The following is a 17,578-nucleotide window of genomic DNA, read 5'->3' on the forward strand; positions in this document are numbered from 1 at the left end:
GAGCGTTTATCCTTCCAGGGAAAAATTTGAGAAGCGGCGAAAGGAGGCTGAACATTTCAGAGAAACAAAAGAGGAAGATGGCTGCTGCTGTGGGACTATATGGACTGTTTTTGGTTCTATGTTATTGTTACATCATTTGGTTCTAAAGTCTTTAAAGGAGCTGCACAGGAGTGGTGAATAAAAGGTTTTATGCTTAATGCTAGCCTCCTTGTCTTTAATAAAATCCTGATTCTCTATGCAGTGAACCTCTGAGAATCGCCATTCCCTTCAAAGGATTTTATAACGAACTTCTGCAAGACTTTAAAGGGGTCCTGGTCTGACAGCGAGGAAGATTAAGAGACTACTGCACGTCTTGGCATATGCCTGGTTCCCAATGCCAGACTACATGAGCCCAGTCAAAGTTTGGCTGGTGGACAATGGTCAGTGACTTGTTGGAGATTTTACAGTTGCCACATTGCAGATAGTGTAACATGCCACAGGAATCAGTCTGAGACTGAGCAGCCAAGTTCATAGTTACCAGATGCATTTTTGATGTGATTGGGTACTCACATGCACAGCTGACTAAACGGTAAAAGAGGAGTCTGCGTAGTCACAGGGAGGATGAACAATTTGAAGTCCATACAGAAGAGGGTGAAGGACTTCAGGACAGACTAAGCAATAACAATGTAATTACAACTCCAATAAGGGGGCGTGTCATGGAAACATAAGACTTTAGTAACAGCAAATGGGTAATGTTACTTTATAACAGTATTTTATTATAGAAGACCAGTTAAAGATTGTTTTAGAAACCAGGTATGCATAAAAAGTACAAAACAGGTTACAGAAGAAAATTAGTACAGGCACATTTTTTCTGTTAAATTACAATGTATTCTTTCACATGCTAACTATGCATTAACAAGGCTTGTTCAAACCTTGATTCTCCCCTAAGTCCATGTGATATTTAAAAACATGGGTGGTTTTCAAGAGACATTACAAAGCAATTTGAAACATTGTGTGCAGTCAGTCATAGGTGATTCCCTGAGCATACATATTGCAATGCAATGTGTTTATTCATCCAACTTTAAGCAGGCAGGTGCCTTCACTAACCAACAAACATCTTAAACAGCAAATTAGTCCTCTGGAACCACTGGGACAAGCAGGCTAGTTGCTCATATGGAGTACAGATTTGTGCTAACACCTTGTGCACACAAATCACTGCATAGAGGAGCCCAACACATATTCACACATGGAGAAAATAAGGGTTAATTTTCATAGAGCACTCTCATACAAAGGGAACCATCAGCCTTGTTCTCACAGCACAGTTTCATACACAGAACCAATGGTGCTCTCTCACAAAGCAGCCGTGTGCACAAGCAACCAAGAGTCCCATTCTTACATTACAGCTTCAAACAAAGAACCAAGGCACCACAAATCATCCTTCTACACAGGGAACCTAAGGTCTCATTCCCGCAGAACAGGCACAAGTGAGAAAGCAGTGATCTTGTTACCTTGGAGCTGATTTGGTCTTCGCAGAGTAGCTTTGTACAGGGGCACATGAGCATCTTTAGTTCTAACAGAGCAGTTTTGCACACAGGTGAGAGAGGTTTGCTTCCTCAAAGAGCAGCCTCGCTCAGAGGCAGGAGTGTCTTGTACTCAAAGACCATTGTCACAAGACGGAATTAAGGGTTTAATTGCCAGTACTGCTGCATACACATAGAATGGAGCACCACTCACCTACTATATCACAACATAAGTATATTTACTTGCATCCTGTTGTTGAAATGGGCATCAGAAGAGTCGGTATGCAGGGCAGAGAAAAGGTACTGTAGAATACGCAGAGGGGTCAGGTAGTACTTCAGTACTTCATCAAGCTACGTATGAGGACAGCCTTAGCTCACCAGCCTCACATAACAAACATCATGCTTTTATATTTTGACTACCCCCAGGATGGACTCCCCAAGTTACATGGTTGTGGACTTGTCTATCTGGGTGTGCACATAGCCCTAACCACGTTTGTACGATGTGCAAATAAGAGTGATGCTGTCCGTTCCACATTATATGGCACAGAGCGTATTCAACTATTTTACAGCACTTGTTGTTTGAAAGGTGAGCATTTACCGGGGCTACAGCAATAACATTACATATTATATGTATTATATGTACTCTACACATATGAAAATGAAATGGAGCTCCAACCAACTCTCTTAATCCTCTCTTCCTACTGCCAATGTCCTCCATCATACTTTGATTTCATACCCTAATGCTGCCAAATGAAAACTCGTGGCAGTCCCATCTGCATTTTGCTGCTGAAAACTGACAATGTCTTTGTGAAAATTTCCATTGCCTGTACGGAAGATGCTGGCACATTAACAGTGACGCCTCGCACTGTAAAGAAATATCCCCTTCAGTATTTGTTGATGCCAAACACACGCACCCCATGGAACTGGGGTAGTTTAGGGAGGACGACACTGAGTAGCGAGACTGTGTTCACCAGGAAGTGTACTGCATCATATTTTGTGTAAAAGCTGGCAAGGATGTGCCTGTGAAAACAGAGAAAGGAGGACGAGAAAGAAAACATTAAGAATACTGCACATTGTTAGCTATCCAAGGATTCTACACTAAATATAGCCATGCTTAGAGCATAAAAGCTTCAGTGTTCACAGTGTTCAAAATTGAATGGAACCTTGAGGTGAATTCAACTTTCGGAAGTCAGGGAAAAATTTGATGGACTTTTACAGATGAAGATGGGGGCGCCTCAAACTAAGACCAATTCAGGTCACTGGCTTAGACTTTTACACCCTCGCTCTTTAACAATGACTTATGTATTCTGTAAGCTGTATGTGTCTTATGCCAAGAAAAAAAACTGATTGGACCAAAAGAATGTGGAATATTGGACTAGAACTCACAAGATGATGGGAGAGATGGTCAGGAATTTGCGAGAAGATGTGAACTGAACACCGTAGTCTATCTGTTCCCAGTGCGTCAGAAGTCGTGCCTTTCCCTGGTCTGGGGTTTCAAACGGTGTGCCTTTCACTGTGTGCAAGAACAAGTACATCACCTACGGAGGAAGTAAAGAAGGAAAATTAAATAATATTGTTAAGTGTATCTAAGCCACACATGCAGCCCTGCTGTAGAAAACCACACAACTCTGATCTTGATCTTCAGTATTGCAAAGATCATATTTCAACATCAGCAGATGCTTTCTGTATGAGTCAAAAATAACGAGACGCATCAACTTCTTCCTTGGAAGAGACTAGCAAGAGGTGCAATCTGAAAGAGAACTACTTAAAGCAGTGATTCCCAACCTGTGGTCCGGGGACACATAGGGGTCCGCGAATCCTCCTCAGGGGGGTCTGCAACTGCTTAGAAAATGAAATAATAACAGATTAGGTCCCCAGCTTTCAGTACTGACTCAGTGGGGTGTCCCGCATTCCAATAATGATTCAGTGGGGGTCCCCGAGCTCCCGTAACGATAAAGTGGGGGTCCACTTAGAGCAAAAAGTATTTTTTCTCTCTGTACTCCAGCAAGAATTTCTGAAAATCTCTCTACTTGCTGTAGTTATTTTTTAAGTTTTTTTTTAGCCCACTCACTCACTGCGCACAAATGCTGACCTGCTTATCAGGGGTGAGGCGCAGCACTAAAAGCAAAAATGTTTTGAGGCAGTTTCTCTCTGCACTGATACATTGCCAATCACCAGCTGCCTATGTTGCTATGATGTTAAAGCTACCTTGACAATGTAAGAAAGTACAGTGGGTGTGATGCTGTCTGAGAATTAAAAAGGGATTGTGACTCTCCAGGTGCTGCGTTATGCACAGCTCTAGAAACGCTGCCTTCAGTTGTGGAAAACTTGTTTGCTTGAAATGAACGAATAAGAACCTATTAAATTAATGAGGATCATTAATGCCCTTCCGAATGATGAGATGGCGCGTTCCATGAGTCTTTAATTACTAACCATGTTATGGATTACATTGGTGAGGGTCCAAACCACTGGGACGCTGAAAAAAGGAATGCTGAGCAGGACGACGTGCAACAGGGCCACCATGATGATGTATGCCAGCCAAATTCCGCGGCTGTTCAGCACCCGTGTGTTGGGATTCACCTCGCTATGAGCGACTCCTACATTCATCCTGAAATAGAAACCAAGAAATAGGCAAGGTTAAAGCTTAAAGTTGAACCTTACTGTGTCAAATCAAGTAAGGAATGATACATTTTAGCTAGAGAAGGCGGAAGGTGAACGCTGTTGATTTTGGACGTTTACTCAAGGTATGGGCATAAATAATTTGTCTTCTGATTTTCATACTTAGACCTTGCTTCCTGCTGTAAAAAGAGCAAGCATGTATATCCCATTTGCACTGCAAGCGCATGCTGCTTACTGTTCTAGTTTATGTTGGTAGGCCCACATACTAGGGCTAATACTTGCGATGTTAGATTAAGTATGAATTTTATTATGGTCTTGCAAGGGGTAAAAAAAGAGAGAGCGCTAAACAAATGCCAGTACAATACATAAAAAGTCAGACAGAAGAGATGAAAAGCCAAACACTAGAAGGCTCAGAGTGGTCAGCTTTGTTTAATGCTATGCTTCATACTAAGGCCCGTATTTATACTTTTTTTGCGCCGCATTTGCGTCGTTTTGTGACGCAAAAACGGCGCAAACTTGCAAAATGCCATTGTGGGGCATATTTATACTCCGTTTGCGCCGAAATTGCGCCGTTTTTTTTGACGCAATTTCGACGCAAAACTAACGCAAACTAACGCCATATTTATACTATGGCGTTAGAGGCGAATAGCGCCAAAGTTCCCGGAATGTGCATCATTTTTTAGCGTGAACCCCTTCCTTGCGTTAATGATATGCAAGGGAGGCGTTCCCGTCTAAAAAATGACTCCCAGGCCTTTACGTGGTATTTATACTCCCGGGCAAAAGAGACGCCCGGGAGTGGGCGTTGCTAAAAACGGCGCATTTGCGCCGCTTTTTAACGCCTGGGTCAGGCATGGCGTTAAGGGACAAGTGGGCTCAAAATGAGCCCAGAGGTGCCCTCCCCTGCCCCCAGGGACCCCCCCCTGCCACCCTTGCCCACCCCAGGAGGACACCCAAGGCTGGAGGGACCCACCCCAGGTAAGTTCAGGTAAGTATTTTTTTTTTTTATTTTAATAATTTTTTGTGGCATAGGGGGGCCTGATTTGTGCCCCCCTACATGCCACTATGCCCAATGACCATGCCCAGGGGACAGAAGTCCCCTGGGCATGGCCATTGGGCAAGGGGGCATGACTCCTATCTTTACAATGATAGGAGTCATGTTGATGGGGGATGGGCGTCGAAAATAAATGGCGCAAGTCGGGTTAAGACGATTTTTTCGACGTAACCTGACTTGCCCCATTTTAAGACGCCCATGCGCCATTTTCCCCATACGCCGGCGATGTCTGGTCTACGTGGTTTTTTCCCACGCAAACCAGGCAGCGCCGGTCTGATTGCGCCGTCTAACGCCATTCCATAAATACGGCGCCCGCATGGCGCTTCAGAATGGCGTTAGACGGCGCAAAACTTTTTGACGCTAAACTGCGTTAGCGCAGTTTAGCGTCAAAAAGTATAAATATGGGCCTGTATTTTGTAGGTTTGCGCCGTTTTGCGTCAAAAAGCGGCGCAAATGCGGCGCTAAAAAAAGTATAAATACGGGCCTAAAGGCAGTGAGCTTCTCCTGCTCAGACGGGGCACTGGAGCCACGAGAGTTAAAAATCTTTGCCCTGCATGACAAATGGGAAAGATCGAAAATATTTAAACTAGCAGCAGACCACACTGAAGCTCAATCAGTTTATTCTCCTCGTGAGAGTGACAAGTTGCTTTTCCTCCCCCCCTTAAACCTACTGCTATTTTGAGGTTCTCATCGGTGGCTTTGACATTTTTCAGTCACTTCATTTTAAGGCAAGGCTGGTACGAAGAAATGGGTAGGAGCATATTTAAATTACACTTGTAGAATGTGTTGGATATATGCATTGCTATATATTTTGAATCAAGAGGTGCTGCCTTTTGGAAAGTATGCAGCAGAAGTAGTAGCAACGCTTGCCAAAAGCTTGTGTTAGATTGTATTTTTAATTACACAAAAACCGTGGTTTTGGCCAAAGTCATTTTGAAACTGCACAAATCTGAGCCTTAGTCCATGTAGCAAAACGAAATGATGCAGACACTCCTAAGCAAAGTTCCTATGCAATTCAGTTCATTGGCTCAGGTGTTACTGTACTGACGTAGGAGAATAGTCTATCACTTTTTTTAATGGAGCTGTGGACGGTAAAGTTTTAACTTGTTCCAAGACTTTTAAGTTATGGTCTCACTGTGCAGATTGAATCCATCAAGGTATTGCTTACTTCTATTCCACAAATATGATTATAAAACAGACAAAAATATTCAATCATTTCATAAAGAATTACACAGTACATCCTTCTCTGCAAAAGTTTCCTAACAGGTGAAAAACTTTGGGGAAAATTTAAGAGCCCCTAGCGCCTCCTTTGCGTCTTTTTTTTATTTTTTTAACATGGACCCACGACCTTAAAATAGCCGTGGCAATTTTACAAAGTGGCGCAATGCATGCATTGGGACACTTTGGAACCCGTTGCGCTACATTATTCCTGTGCCACGCATAATATATGCAAAGGGGGTGTTCCCCCCCGTTAAGGGGACTGAAAAAATGATGCAAAGAAATCTAAGAGATTGCTTTGCATCTTTTTTTCAGCACTTTTAATGCATGCTTAGAGCAGGTGTTAAAAAGAGACACACCATTGTTTACAATGGGTCTCAATGGCTTTGCGTCAACATTTTTTATATTAATCCTGCAAAGCGCCGAAATAGCATAAAAAATTATGAAGCTAGTTCCCTAACTACCACCATGGTGCGCCGTATATTAAATACGGCGCACACATGGTGGCGTTGGGGGGGCGCTAAGGGGTGCTAGAAAAGTGGCGCAGCGCCACTTTTCATAAATCTGCCCCTTAATACTTTTACAGTTAAATCAGACTATTTCATTATTGCATTAGGATTTAACTCTCCCATCCAGGACATATCAGAGTCTTGCCACAATCTATTCATTATAGATGTAGCTAGCGCTGTTACAGGCGAAATCCTTTCGCAGTTCGTCTTTTTGCTTGTGTCATGTCCATCATAAGTGGTTGTAAGGATTAATTAATATTTGCTTCCATGTCTTTACTATTCTCTTCTCACAGGTCTCCAATTTAACTGAATTGGAAAACACTTAACAGTTGAAGGGCGTCTACACAGAGAAGATAAGATATTCAAATGACGTGTTAAGTATATATTAATTTCAAAGCGTAAAACCTTCCTTTAAATTGAATGAAAGTAAAGCAAAGTACTTGAAGGTCTGATTTTTTTTCTAGATAGTTTAATTTCGAGCTCCTTTAGATTTAAACCCATAATACCATTCACAGATAAGTGGACCTTATAAAATTATTATGATTTTTGTGGTAAAACGTATTACTGGGAACCTCTTTCTATTACCAATCCTTTTAAATATACCTTTACAAATTCCATCACTGTTTTGCGCTATAATGTAACTTAATTGTTTTGATGTTTCTTTTCCGCCTTAATTTTGATTATGGTTTAACCTCGATGTAAAAAGATTGGTTCCCATGAATTAACATCGATGAATCATTTTACACTTGCTGGCTTAGTTGATCAAATATTAATGAAAAATTAGAGCTTCCCCATATCGGGATAATATAGGTAATTATAGGCATCTCCAGAGTTCTGGATATTTGAAGCCATATTTCGTGATTATAAACAGATTGCTTTCAAATTGTTTAAAAATAGTTTCGGTTAGTGAATTTAAAACGTTCTGTCTACCCTTTTCAATTAAACATTAACGCAATACATCTTTAATTTTCACATGTAACATATAACAATGTGGTACCAGGTTTATCACATTATCCCAAAAATGCTGGTGCATTAATACTTAGAAAGAGAATGGGCAAAACAAGACAGCGTAACTCATTTATGTTCTATATATGTCCAACTGTCCATGACCTGGCGCACGTTATTCTGGCAGTAGCTGCAGTTATATGACGTGCCTTAAGTTCCTCACCGAGTGTATGTCATAACTGAGGTTTACTTGACACTCCAGTTATTCGGTCCTGCTACATTGCAAAACGATTAATTTATATCTCTAAGCATATATAGTTTATTCTCCTTTCATATGTTTTGGGGTCTACATGCAACTGGTACCATTTACAGTATTCTTTTTTTCATAATACTGCACAGCACAGTAGTTTAAAGGTAATAGTCCTTGGATGGTGTGGCCCATTAAATAAACCATGTTACTGTCACACCGTTTCTTCACGAATGCCAGCCTGAGATTCACTAGTTTTCTATAGCTTTTAGGAACTCCATATGAATGATAAAATCCCTCTCCTATGGAATCAGGAGTAGGGAGGTCCCAGTTATGCAGGTATAGTCCCAATAAAACTAGAAACAAAATCTCTCCACTAAAACATAACTATGCAAATTGTTAGACATCGGCAGGGCATCTTGAGCAAGCCTCAAATATTTCAGGATCAATTTTGTGTAAGCGAGTTGGGGTATTGTTGAAATAATGTATGAATTATCAAATGTATACATCAGCAGTAATAACACACGACTACATTTGTATATTTTGTGTAGATACACTGCCACTCTTAATCTAGAATTTGAGTGTTGACAGCGTCTTCGCATTGGCCCCTTTCCATCTTAGCTCCTTTCCATCTTAGCTCCTTTAGTTCAGCTGCCGATATACTATAAGTATTGGAAACCTATTGCCTGAAATCTGAGCGTTAGTGGCATGAAGCAGCTCCCTGTTTTTGTCATGTGGCATTGGATATGTATGTATGTATGCAGGTTCTCATGGAGCACACCAGTCTATAATAGAGAAACCCATACAAAGCATTACAGGGCTGTTTTAAATCACCAAGACTGATTAATGCATCATTTGAAAACCAAACCCCAAATGTAAAGAGGTCTAGTGTGTATCTAGTTTTAAGAAAGGCCACCTCTGAGGTAACCTCCAACCCAACAACAAATCTAAATTGCAATAACGTACAATGTAGGCAGTCTTGCTCAGAATTTGACCGATCTAGGCCTCAAGACTCCCGTTATCAGCCATGTGTTTAATCTGTACCTTTGTCTGGAACACAAGCCTGGAAGTCTAGACTCCTGGGACAACAGTCTAGATAGTGCTGCCTCTAAATACACGTGCCACATAGTAATATTTTATAGTGCTTCGGAGAGCCCATCTTGTTTCTGGACCGTGTGCAGGCATTGTACTTGCTAGAGAAACCATGACTGGCAGGGCACAGCCCAGGTAACATTACTTACATTTTCTTTTCAAGAAAGGTCAGTGGGGATTCGGTGCTACCAGGCCTGTCCATCAAAGGGGCAATATTAGTTACTAGATGTTAAAATTTTACCCAAAAGTGAGAAGGGCTTTTGAGCCACTTCCAACGTTGCTACCCTTCTCGGCCACAATCATATTAGTTATTTCAAATTAAAATCATAAAATATATGGTTTGCTTTGTTTCTCCACTGTTACAGAGCAGTTTTCAAAAGAAGTGCAAGTCTACCTAGAGCCCTAAAGACAATCTCATGAGGCCTTAGGCAGAGAGTAACGTGGTGAGAGGGTGACAGAATCTATGTGCCTACCCAGCTGCATAGATAACCTCCCGCTCTGGAGGCCCAAAGTAAGTTGGACACAGACAAAATTCTATACAAGAAAGGTTTAAGAAATTTAAAACCCTATTTTCTGAAGGGTGTTGGGGCTAACCAAGCAGGTTGAGGGCCGCCTCCTACCTAGTTTTGTTAGAGCATGCCAATAGAGTATGGTAGGGGGTTAATATTAGCACTGACGCACATAAGCCCCAACCAGTATTTCAGCTTGATTCCTTTCCAGAATTAGCCATTTGCATAGTTCTTGTTTTGCCACGCAAGGGCATGCAAACCCAGTGGAAAAGTCATATCTGCCAGGTATGCCCTTACTCAAAAGATCCATAGAAATTAAAATATCTATGTTGTAATGGTGCTATAAAAACAGAGACAGAGCAGATTTTAGATAAGTGGGGAGGTGGATTGGACCTGGGTGCAGGGGAAGCTCAGTTTGTTCAGGGTGGCTTATAAATACATTTTAAAGAAAAAACACTCTCAAGAAAAATGGTAATAGATGGCCTAATGGTACAGCAAAGGCTGAAGGGGAAAATGTAACCCTCCAGCCAACAATGCCGGACGGCCATACCGGCCATTAGGTGTTTCCGCGGGAGGCTGGAAAGGTGAATTCTGCTTTTGTAGCAGTGCAGCAGTTTTAAAAGCTTTGCAGATTTCCTTGTATATCAAACGGAGTGTTGTCTAGTGGCAGTTTTGACTCATCTAAGGTAGCGCAGAGGGTTACTGTGCCTGCTGTAAAGAAGGTGTACTATGCAGATCACAGAACAGTAGTTTATGTGCAGTGCTTAGTGGGATTCAGCTTTTGCCACAGATCATGTTGTTACTGTGCATTTCAGAAGTTACAATCATAATCTAGGACAGTGAGATATGAACTCCCATCAAAGAGCTACATGCAAACTGCATGGTACAGATTAGAAAGTTATGATTCTTCCCGGTCTTTGATTATTATAATTTTGCTGGAAAGGGATTGTTTTGGTAGGCATAAATTGTTATTAGTAAAGTCAACCCTAAACACTGTTATGTTCTGAATCCTGAGTTTATGCTTCCACAGACCAAGCACTCTTAAACAAATTCCTACTAAGACATTATTTATGAACTGAACCACAAACACCTCACTTTGCAAGGCGCTGCTACTCAGGTATCTGATGATGCCATGTGAATTCTACATCTTGTAGGCTCCTTTTTCTTATGTAAAATTGTCTATACACTGATTTACACATGTATCATTAATTGTCTCTGTATATGTGTGTGATGTAAAGTGCTCCCACACCGTACGCTAAGAGAGACACTATAAAACAAATGAAATACATGTAAGAGAGGGGTTATGAAAAGTTGAGAGTCTCTGTTAGAGGATGATTGTGAGGGAATCATTGAAGAGCCCCAATAAAAATTGACCTCTCCTGGTGCACTGTAAGGTCATCATTTACTATACTTTAAAAACAAATGGAATTGAATATTTAATGAAAAATCTGTTGTAGAATGCACCGTTATTGTCATTTTTCCCAAATTTTCTTTGGGGGTGGGACAACCCCCAAGCCCCATTGTAGTGATCAGTCTTGCTCGTTGCTCCACAGTGACATAGTCACCATAAAATCCAATATACCCCTTCCCATTCTGTTCTCCAGACATTCACATCCTTCAATTCCTCCTATGGCTGTCATGACCTATGACTTTCAGACCGCCCTCTAACTTTAGTCTTCACAACCTGTAGCTATCACCCTCTCTACCCCTCTCCTCTGCTATACACACCACATATTCTACTGGATCGACGACACACCTGTTCTGCTTCTAAATTATCTATTCTAAAGACTGTGCTATAAACTCGTAATCACACACCCCATTTTCCAGGAGCTATCCCAACTCAACTGCAGACCAAATATCCTACCACCCCTTCTTAATGACCATCACTTCCACCTAAAGACACTATTTCCTGCATAACTCTTTGTGTCCTAATGAGAATGTACCCTCACAGATCTTTCTCTGTACCATACAGTACAATGGCAAACTCCCTGGAAGGCTGGAACACTGTGGCCATTTTATGGCTGCCTGGATGAGGTAACCTCCCACCAATCTGATCCTGAAAACAAACTTGATGTAGTGACACAAGTATGATTTGCTCTGGAAGAGAAGTTCAGCTTCTCGGTTTTGTCACCAAATAATACAGAAATCCACACTGCAAAGTGGGCTGGGATGTGTACTGGTTCTCATTCAAAAAGCTATGTGTTTTCATACAATAAGCAATCTCCCTCTATCGCAGTCCTTAACCCTGGGTTGTGTGCCAAACTGATGTTTACACCATATATTTCAGGGTTTTCTTAATAAAACTGCATACTTGGAGCCCTTTAGCTACCACAGTTGTAAAATTGTTCTGTGAAAGTTGTTTGGTCCAGTGTTCACAAAAATGTCTTACTGCACTAAGGGGCTGCTAGTAAACAGCCCTGCCAAGTATCACGCATCAGGTGTGATTCTAACTTATTTCAGTGTGGTGGTCCGCATCACTGAACTGAAATGGAAAATCATACATTTATAGCATCGCCTCCAGCTGTTAAGGGGAGCGCTATAATGCAAAGATCAATTTGAACCATGCTGGGGTGATCGCTGTGCGGTGCCTGCACCCGGCACGCTAAGGCCAAGGGGCTGGCTCTAGTTGCGCTTACAGTGGTAGTGGAAGAATTACTCTGTTACAGTGTATTTAAAAAGTTAGTGACATACCCAGCCGCCAGGGCTGCCAGGGGGCCGAAACATGCCTATGCAAAACTCACTTCATATTCAGTAAACGTCCAATCATGGGCAGAGAGTGTGTTTGGGCATAACTGGTTGCGCTGGTTTTGCTTCGCCTGGCATGGTTCATAGATGTTATGTGGCACCGCAGGTCAGGCTGAATGATCCTCCTCTGATAGGATCTCTCAATTGGCGTAGTGCCCACTGACTGGTGTCAGTCCAGACACCAATATTGCTCAACCAGAGCAGTAGCCAAATACTCAAACCACACCTCCCCCTTGTCCAAAATATTACATTATGTTCTGCTCCCAAACCAGGCACCCACTGCTCCCAGAGTTCAAGAACTAATGGTCCAATATTTGTGAATTGCAATTGGAGGGGCACCTCCAATTACAATTCACAAATATTGGACCATTGGTGTCAGTCCAGATTAATTTTCTGCTGCGGTCGTGGCAGAGATTGAATTATCACTGGCAGGCCGCATAACTCGGAGTAACTCTGGCAGGCCACATCATCATGGCAGACCATGCACATGATTACTGCAACAAACCCAGCTCACCCGGGCTGTGGCGCCGTAGTCTGGGGACTCACAGACAGTACCTGCCAAGATGATCATTCACGGACACAGTCACTGGAGTGTCTTCTAGTCTTCAGCTTCATATCATGAGTAAGTGACTGAGAGGTGCAATAGTGTTTCCAATCCTCGTCCTGTTAAATACTTGTATGAAAATAAAGAACATTTGTTGTGACTGCCTGTGTGCGCCGATTGTAGGTGACAAACTGAGAGCCTCACATGATGTGTGCAGTGCCTGTCATCGTGTGCACTGCCGTCTAGGTGACAAAAGGAGTCTGAGCCATGATAATAAAATGCTTGTGATCACCGTTAGAAAGCATGTCACCGTAGCACTATCTTCATCAGGCCGGGCAGAGTGCTCAAAGTGGATGGGTTGCTTCCATTTATGGTGCTTTGCAGCAGTTTTAAGATGATATTAGAGTTTCTCGTTTTTCAAACGGCTGTAATCTCTAATGTTTATGTTTCCCTCTTCTTCGTTGCTTGATTTTGCTCGCGAGAAAGGGTCACTCATAGTTGTTGAAATGTCACTCATTAGGGCACTGAAATTATGAAAATGTCACACATCGCAATCTGAAGCTTTGGCACCTATAAGTAAAATATTTCATAATGCCCCCTTCAGGTCCCACTCCAGCCAGCCCCCTTCAGTCTGCATTAGGCTCACACCGGTTGCCCCAGCCCTCAACTCCTCTCTCGTGTTACACGGGACCATACGGCCACTAGGCCCTACAATTCTCATACTTTCAAAACTTGGTCACCTCTTACCGTCTCTAAAATCACTTTACCACTTCACCCTGCTCATGTCACTACACTATAATGTCCCTTTATACAGTTCTCTGGAGACAACCCCAGATCCTCCTTCCCAGTTACAACCCACTGCTTGCCCTCTATCTCGCCTACCCCCGAACACCGGCCCCGTTCACCTGCAATACAGATTCCCTACTCCATGGTCTTAGCCCTTCCACTGCTCACGGTAATAGACCTAATACCAGCAGCCCCTAACTCCTTCTCACGACAAAACTGCAAGCACAACTTGCTCGACCCTCAAAACACCTCTCGTGCCCCTCGCCCTGAGATTTAGGGGAGGGACACGCCCCTCACACTAGAATCCCAGAGCAACCCTTACCTGTCGCCGTCCCGGAAGCGTCGCTTTTCCGTCTCTCACTTAAAGACCGCCCCTCCGCCGACATCTCGCTCCTCATTGGTCAGACTAAGAAAGGCTTCCCTCTCACAGGCTTGAAACTCGACGTGCCGGGCATCGCGCACGCGGATTGGATACAGTATTCCAGGTCCCGCTATAAATCTGTGGATCGGAGGAGTGGCGTCGATCCATGTGAGGTTGTATCGCAAGTGGATTTGTACAGCGTTTATTACTACTCCTGATGCCTTAAAGCAGCTGAACTGTTTAAGAAGTGTTAGAAACAATATCGAACACTTTAGCAACTCAGTAGAATGCTAGAAGACACAGACGAATGTAATAGAAGAAAGACTAAGTTTGTGAATCGAGAGAGGCTGCCATGTCAAGATACAAACACACATACCCTTTCTCTCTCTCTCATGTGTATGTTAACATAGACATATAAGGCTAAACGTCAGCATACTCATGTAAGAAAGACAAAAAGACCGAAGAAGAAACACTGTCAAAATTGTATAGTATCTAGCGTAGATTTGGAATTGTTTTTTTGAATGTTGTGAAGTAGAATATCAGTGGATACATAAAGAAAATAATACATTGTTACTAGGTAGAGAGACAATAGATCATACATGCCAAAAGACCTGACTGATGCAGGAGACTACGAATTTTTAAACGCTAAAATGGCTTTATTTTAGGTGTATCCTGCCTAAAGTTGCCTCTGTTTTAATGTTAGTCAATTGAGAAAATAACTTCTCCAATTTTTCCCACTAATTCACTTTTTCCTGTTTAGAAATGTTGTCATGCAAGATAGATCTGTCGCATACTAGAATATCCACGCACTTGTGGAAAAAGCACCCACCCGGGCCCCTCCAGACCAGTGCTTAATTGTAGCCGTTGTTTTCCTGTGGGGGACAACCGCACTTCTTTTTGAGGGCCGGCACCTATTTTTCTGTATTAGGCATTTACTGCAAGCTAAAGACACATATGGGAAAGACGGAACAAAGAAAGACGGATAAGCGTCACAGAGAAAGCAGAAAGGTGCAAGAGTAAACTGGAGTGGCTGTAGATGGACTAAGGAGGTCCGAGATAGCTTTAGGATTACGCTGCCTCAGTATTACGTGTACACACATTGAAATGCAGCAGCCGTGTGTTTCGGAGGAGAACCTTGGGCACCGGCACGTTTTTATTTACAAATTAATCACTGCTCCAGACATAGCTGGTACGTTTTATGTGTACCATCTACTTTGTGTGTGGTGATGTGACATTTCAGTGCCATATGTGTCCACACTTCATCATACCTGCCAAACATCCCACGTCCATGAGTGATCAGCTAGCTTCTCAAATCAATTCTTTTCTTTGAATTCTGACACTTTTAGACCTGGTTTTATAATGGAATAAACAAAACTACAAGTCCCAGAATTCAGAGAAAAAACGTGAACTGGAGCAGCTAGTCAGAAACAGGCATGGGACATTTTTCAGGCCTGCTTCATTGTGAGTAGAACAAAACAGGTCTATCCATGCAATTAGAAAAAGCCCAGTTTGTGTTTTTCCAATGGTCTAGAAACTGCTACGTCCATCCCATTCTAAACATTTGTGGTGAAGACTTGCTTTAACATTTACTAGGCTTTATTGAGCACAGTGAATGCTTGGATGAACTTTGACAGGCCATGGACTACAGTTTCACACGCAGGTTGCCCATAGCTTTTGTGCATGCCTCTAAAGGGCCTGTTCCCCAGGTTTTGGGTCGGCTGTAACAAGATTCATGCACATACTTTTGGTATATAAAGAGCAGTTTGCACTACCCAGGAGGCATATGGCTCATTGGACCTAATCTGAAGGAATGTCTGGGCCAACCTGTTTTTCTGACTTAACAGCCCTAACCAACTCCATTGCATTAGCAAACAAGCCCATGGCCATGGTGTAGGGCTATTATCCTGGTCTCCAATCTTAAGTACTACTGATGGAGCAGTGTTAATCCCATTAGGGTCTTGTTGCTCCACTACTGGCCTTGGGCAACATGTAGATTCAACATCAAATAACATTACAGAATTAGATGTAAAGCACATTAGGCTTCACAGTAAAGAGTGGCGTATTAAAATGATAACCATTAAGGTTTATGAGAGATATATATATATATATATATATATATATATATCTGCTTGCCGAAGGTTAGGGGATAGAGAACACAACACAACTCTTAGTAAAATATCTCAAATTCATCGGGTTAATCATACTTTGTCAATAAAATTATCTATTTTCATTAAAACCACTTCACCAAAACACTCTTTTATCATTTTTTAGTTTCTTGCAACATCACTTCATCCTTAAGATTCCATTTAATCACAGCTTTCTCTGATTTCAGCTTTCTGGCATCTGACTTCTTGCAGTTATTTTATCTCATCAAAAATCTTAGATCGAACTTCATTCATTTCAAGATCATAGTTTTTATTTTTTATTCCACTGGCTGCTGGCGGCTTCTCAGTATTTCCACAGTTCACCCATCTTTTCGTCATAAGGCATTTAACACTCAATATGCAAATTAAAATGATTATTAGGGGTTAGTATCCAGCTCAGTATGTCCTAAACTCTATTATCAAACCATTCAAACATTTTGAAAATCCCTTTCCAGTTTAACCAAACCAACTATTTCCCAAACATCTGTTTCTCCAATAACTTTGATCTCACTCGTGATGTTAATAACATATTGGTAATCTGATTATTATCAGGCAGACATGTGCAGCATTGCTGAACCATTACCATGTGACAGAGTCTGCACTCTTGCTAATCATATATCTCAAGCAACCCTGTTTTGAATAACCATTGCTCATAGTACAGCCATAAGCTCCTTACAAATGCCTGTTCTCACAATCTTATTGTTATTTTCAAATATATCATCCACATAATAAACCTGAGGAAACACTTAGCAAGAGGTGGATGAGCTTACAAAATGACAGGGAGCACCAAACCAAGGTTCTGTCTCGTGTCTTTGAGCCCTTCACAAATATTTGCCATGTAAATCGTAAAACAAACATCACATAAAACATGGCAACGCCTTTTAAAATTTTAAAAAATGTGTTTTGACATGTGGAAGCTTTGTCATTAATATGTCATATTATGGCACTACACTGAGTGATAGTTTTTAATTTATTAACCATTAGTGAACCAAGAGGCAAGACAGTTGTCATGTAAACCTTGTACATGGCCCAGATTGTTATAGAGCAACATTACAGTCTATGAAATCAAACACAGTAGGTTTTTATAGCTGGCATTCTGAACTCACATATTTGAAAGGGCTTTATTAAATGATAATAAAGAAAAATGAGTTTTGCTGAAATGTAATATTTGCCTAAGAGGACACCATTTAAGGGGGAGAAGCCTCGATTTATCTAGGTTTTCTGGTTTCACTTTGTACAAATCAGCCTCTGAATTTGTATTCATTTGTATTTATTTGGTTATATAAATTCTGTTTTTACTTTTTGTGCA

At 41.7% G+C, this 17,578-nt stretch overlaps 1 protein-coding gene across 1 annotated transcript; it reads right to left on the bottom strand.

The window, feature by feature from the left end:
* Nucleotides 1–734: 734 nt before the first annotated feature.
* On the bottom strand, nucleotides 735–14,180 carry ORMDL2 (ORMDL sphingolipid biosynthesis regulator 2). Its single transcript, XM_069230715.1, has 4 exons — nucleotides 14,087–14,180; nucleotides 3,933–4,107; nucleotides 2,886–3,037; nucleotides 735–2,519 (listed from the first exon to the last, which is right to left on the bottom strand). The coding sequence occupies exons 2-4, from the start codon at nucleotides 4,104–4,106 to the stop codon at nucleotides 2,384–2,386; spliced, it is 462 nt and encodes a 153-aa protein (XP_069086816.1). The 5' UTR covers nucleotide 4,107; nucleotides 14,087–14,180; the 3' UTR covers nucleotides 735–2,383.
* Nucleotides 14,181–17,578: the final 3,398 nt, after the last annotated feature.

The sequence above is a fragment of the Pleurodeles waltl genome, chromosome 4_2, assembly GCF_031143425.1.
Source record: "Pleurodeles waltl isolate 20211129_DDA chromosome 4_2, aPleWal1.hap1.20221129, whole genome shotgun sequence".
Classification (NCBI taxonomy): domain Eukaryota; kingdom Metazoa; phylum Chordata; class Amphibia; order Caudata; family Salamandridae; genus Pleurodeles; species Pleurodeles waltl.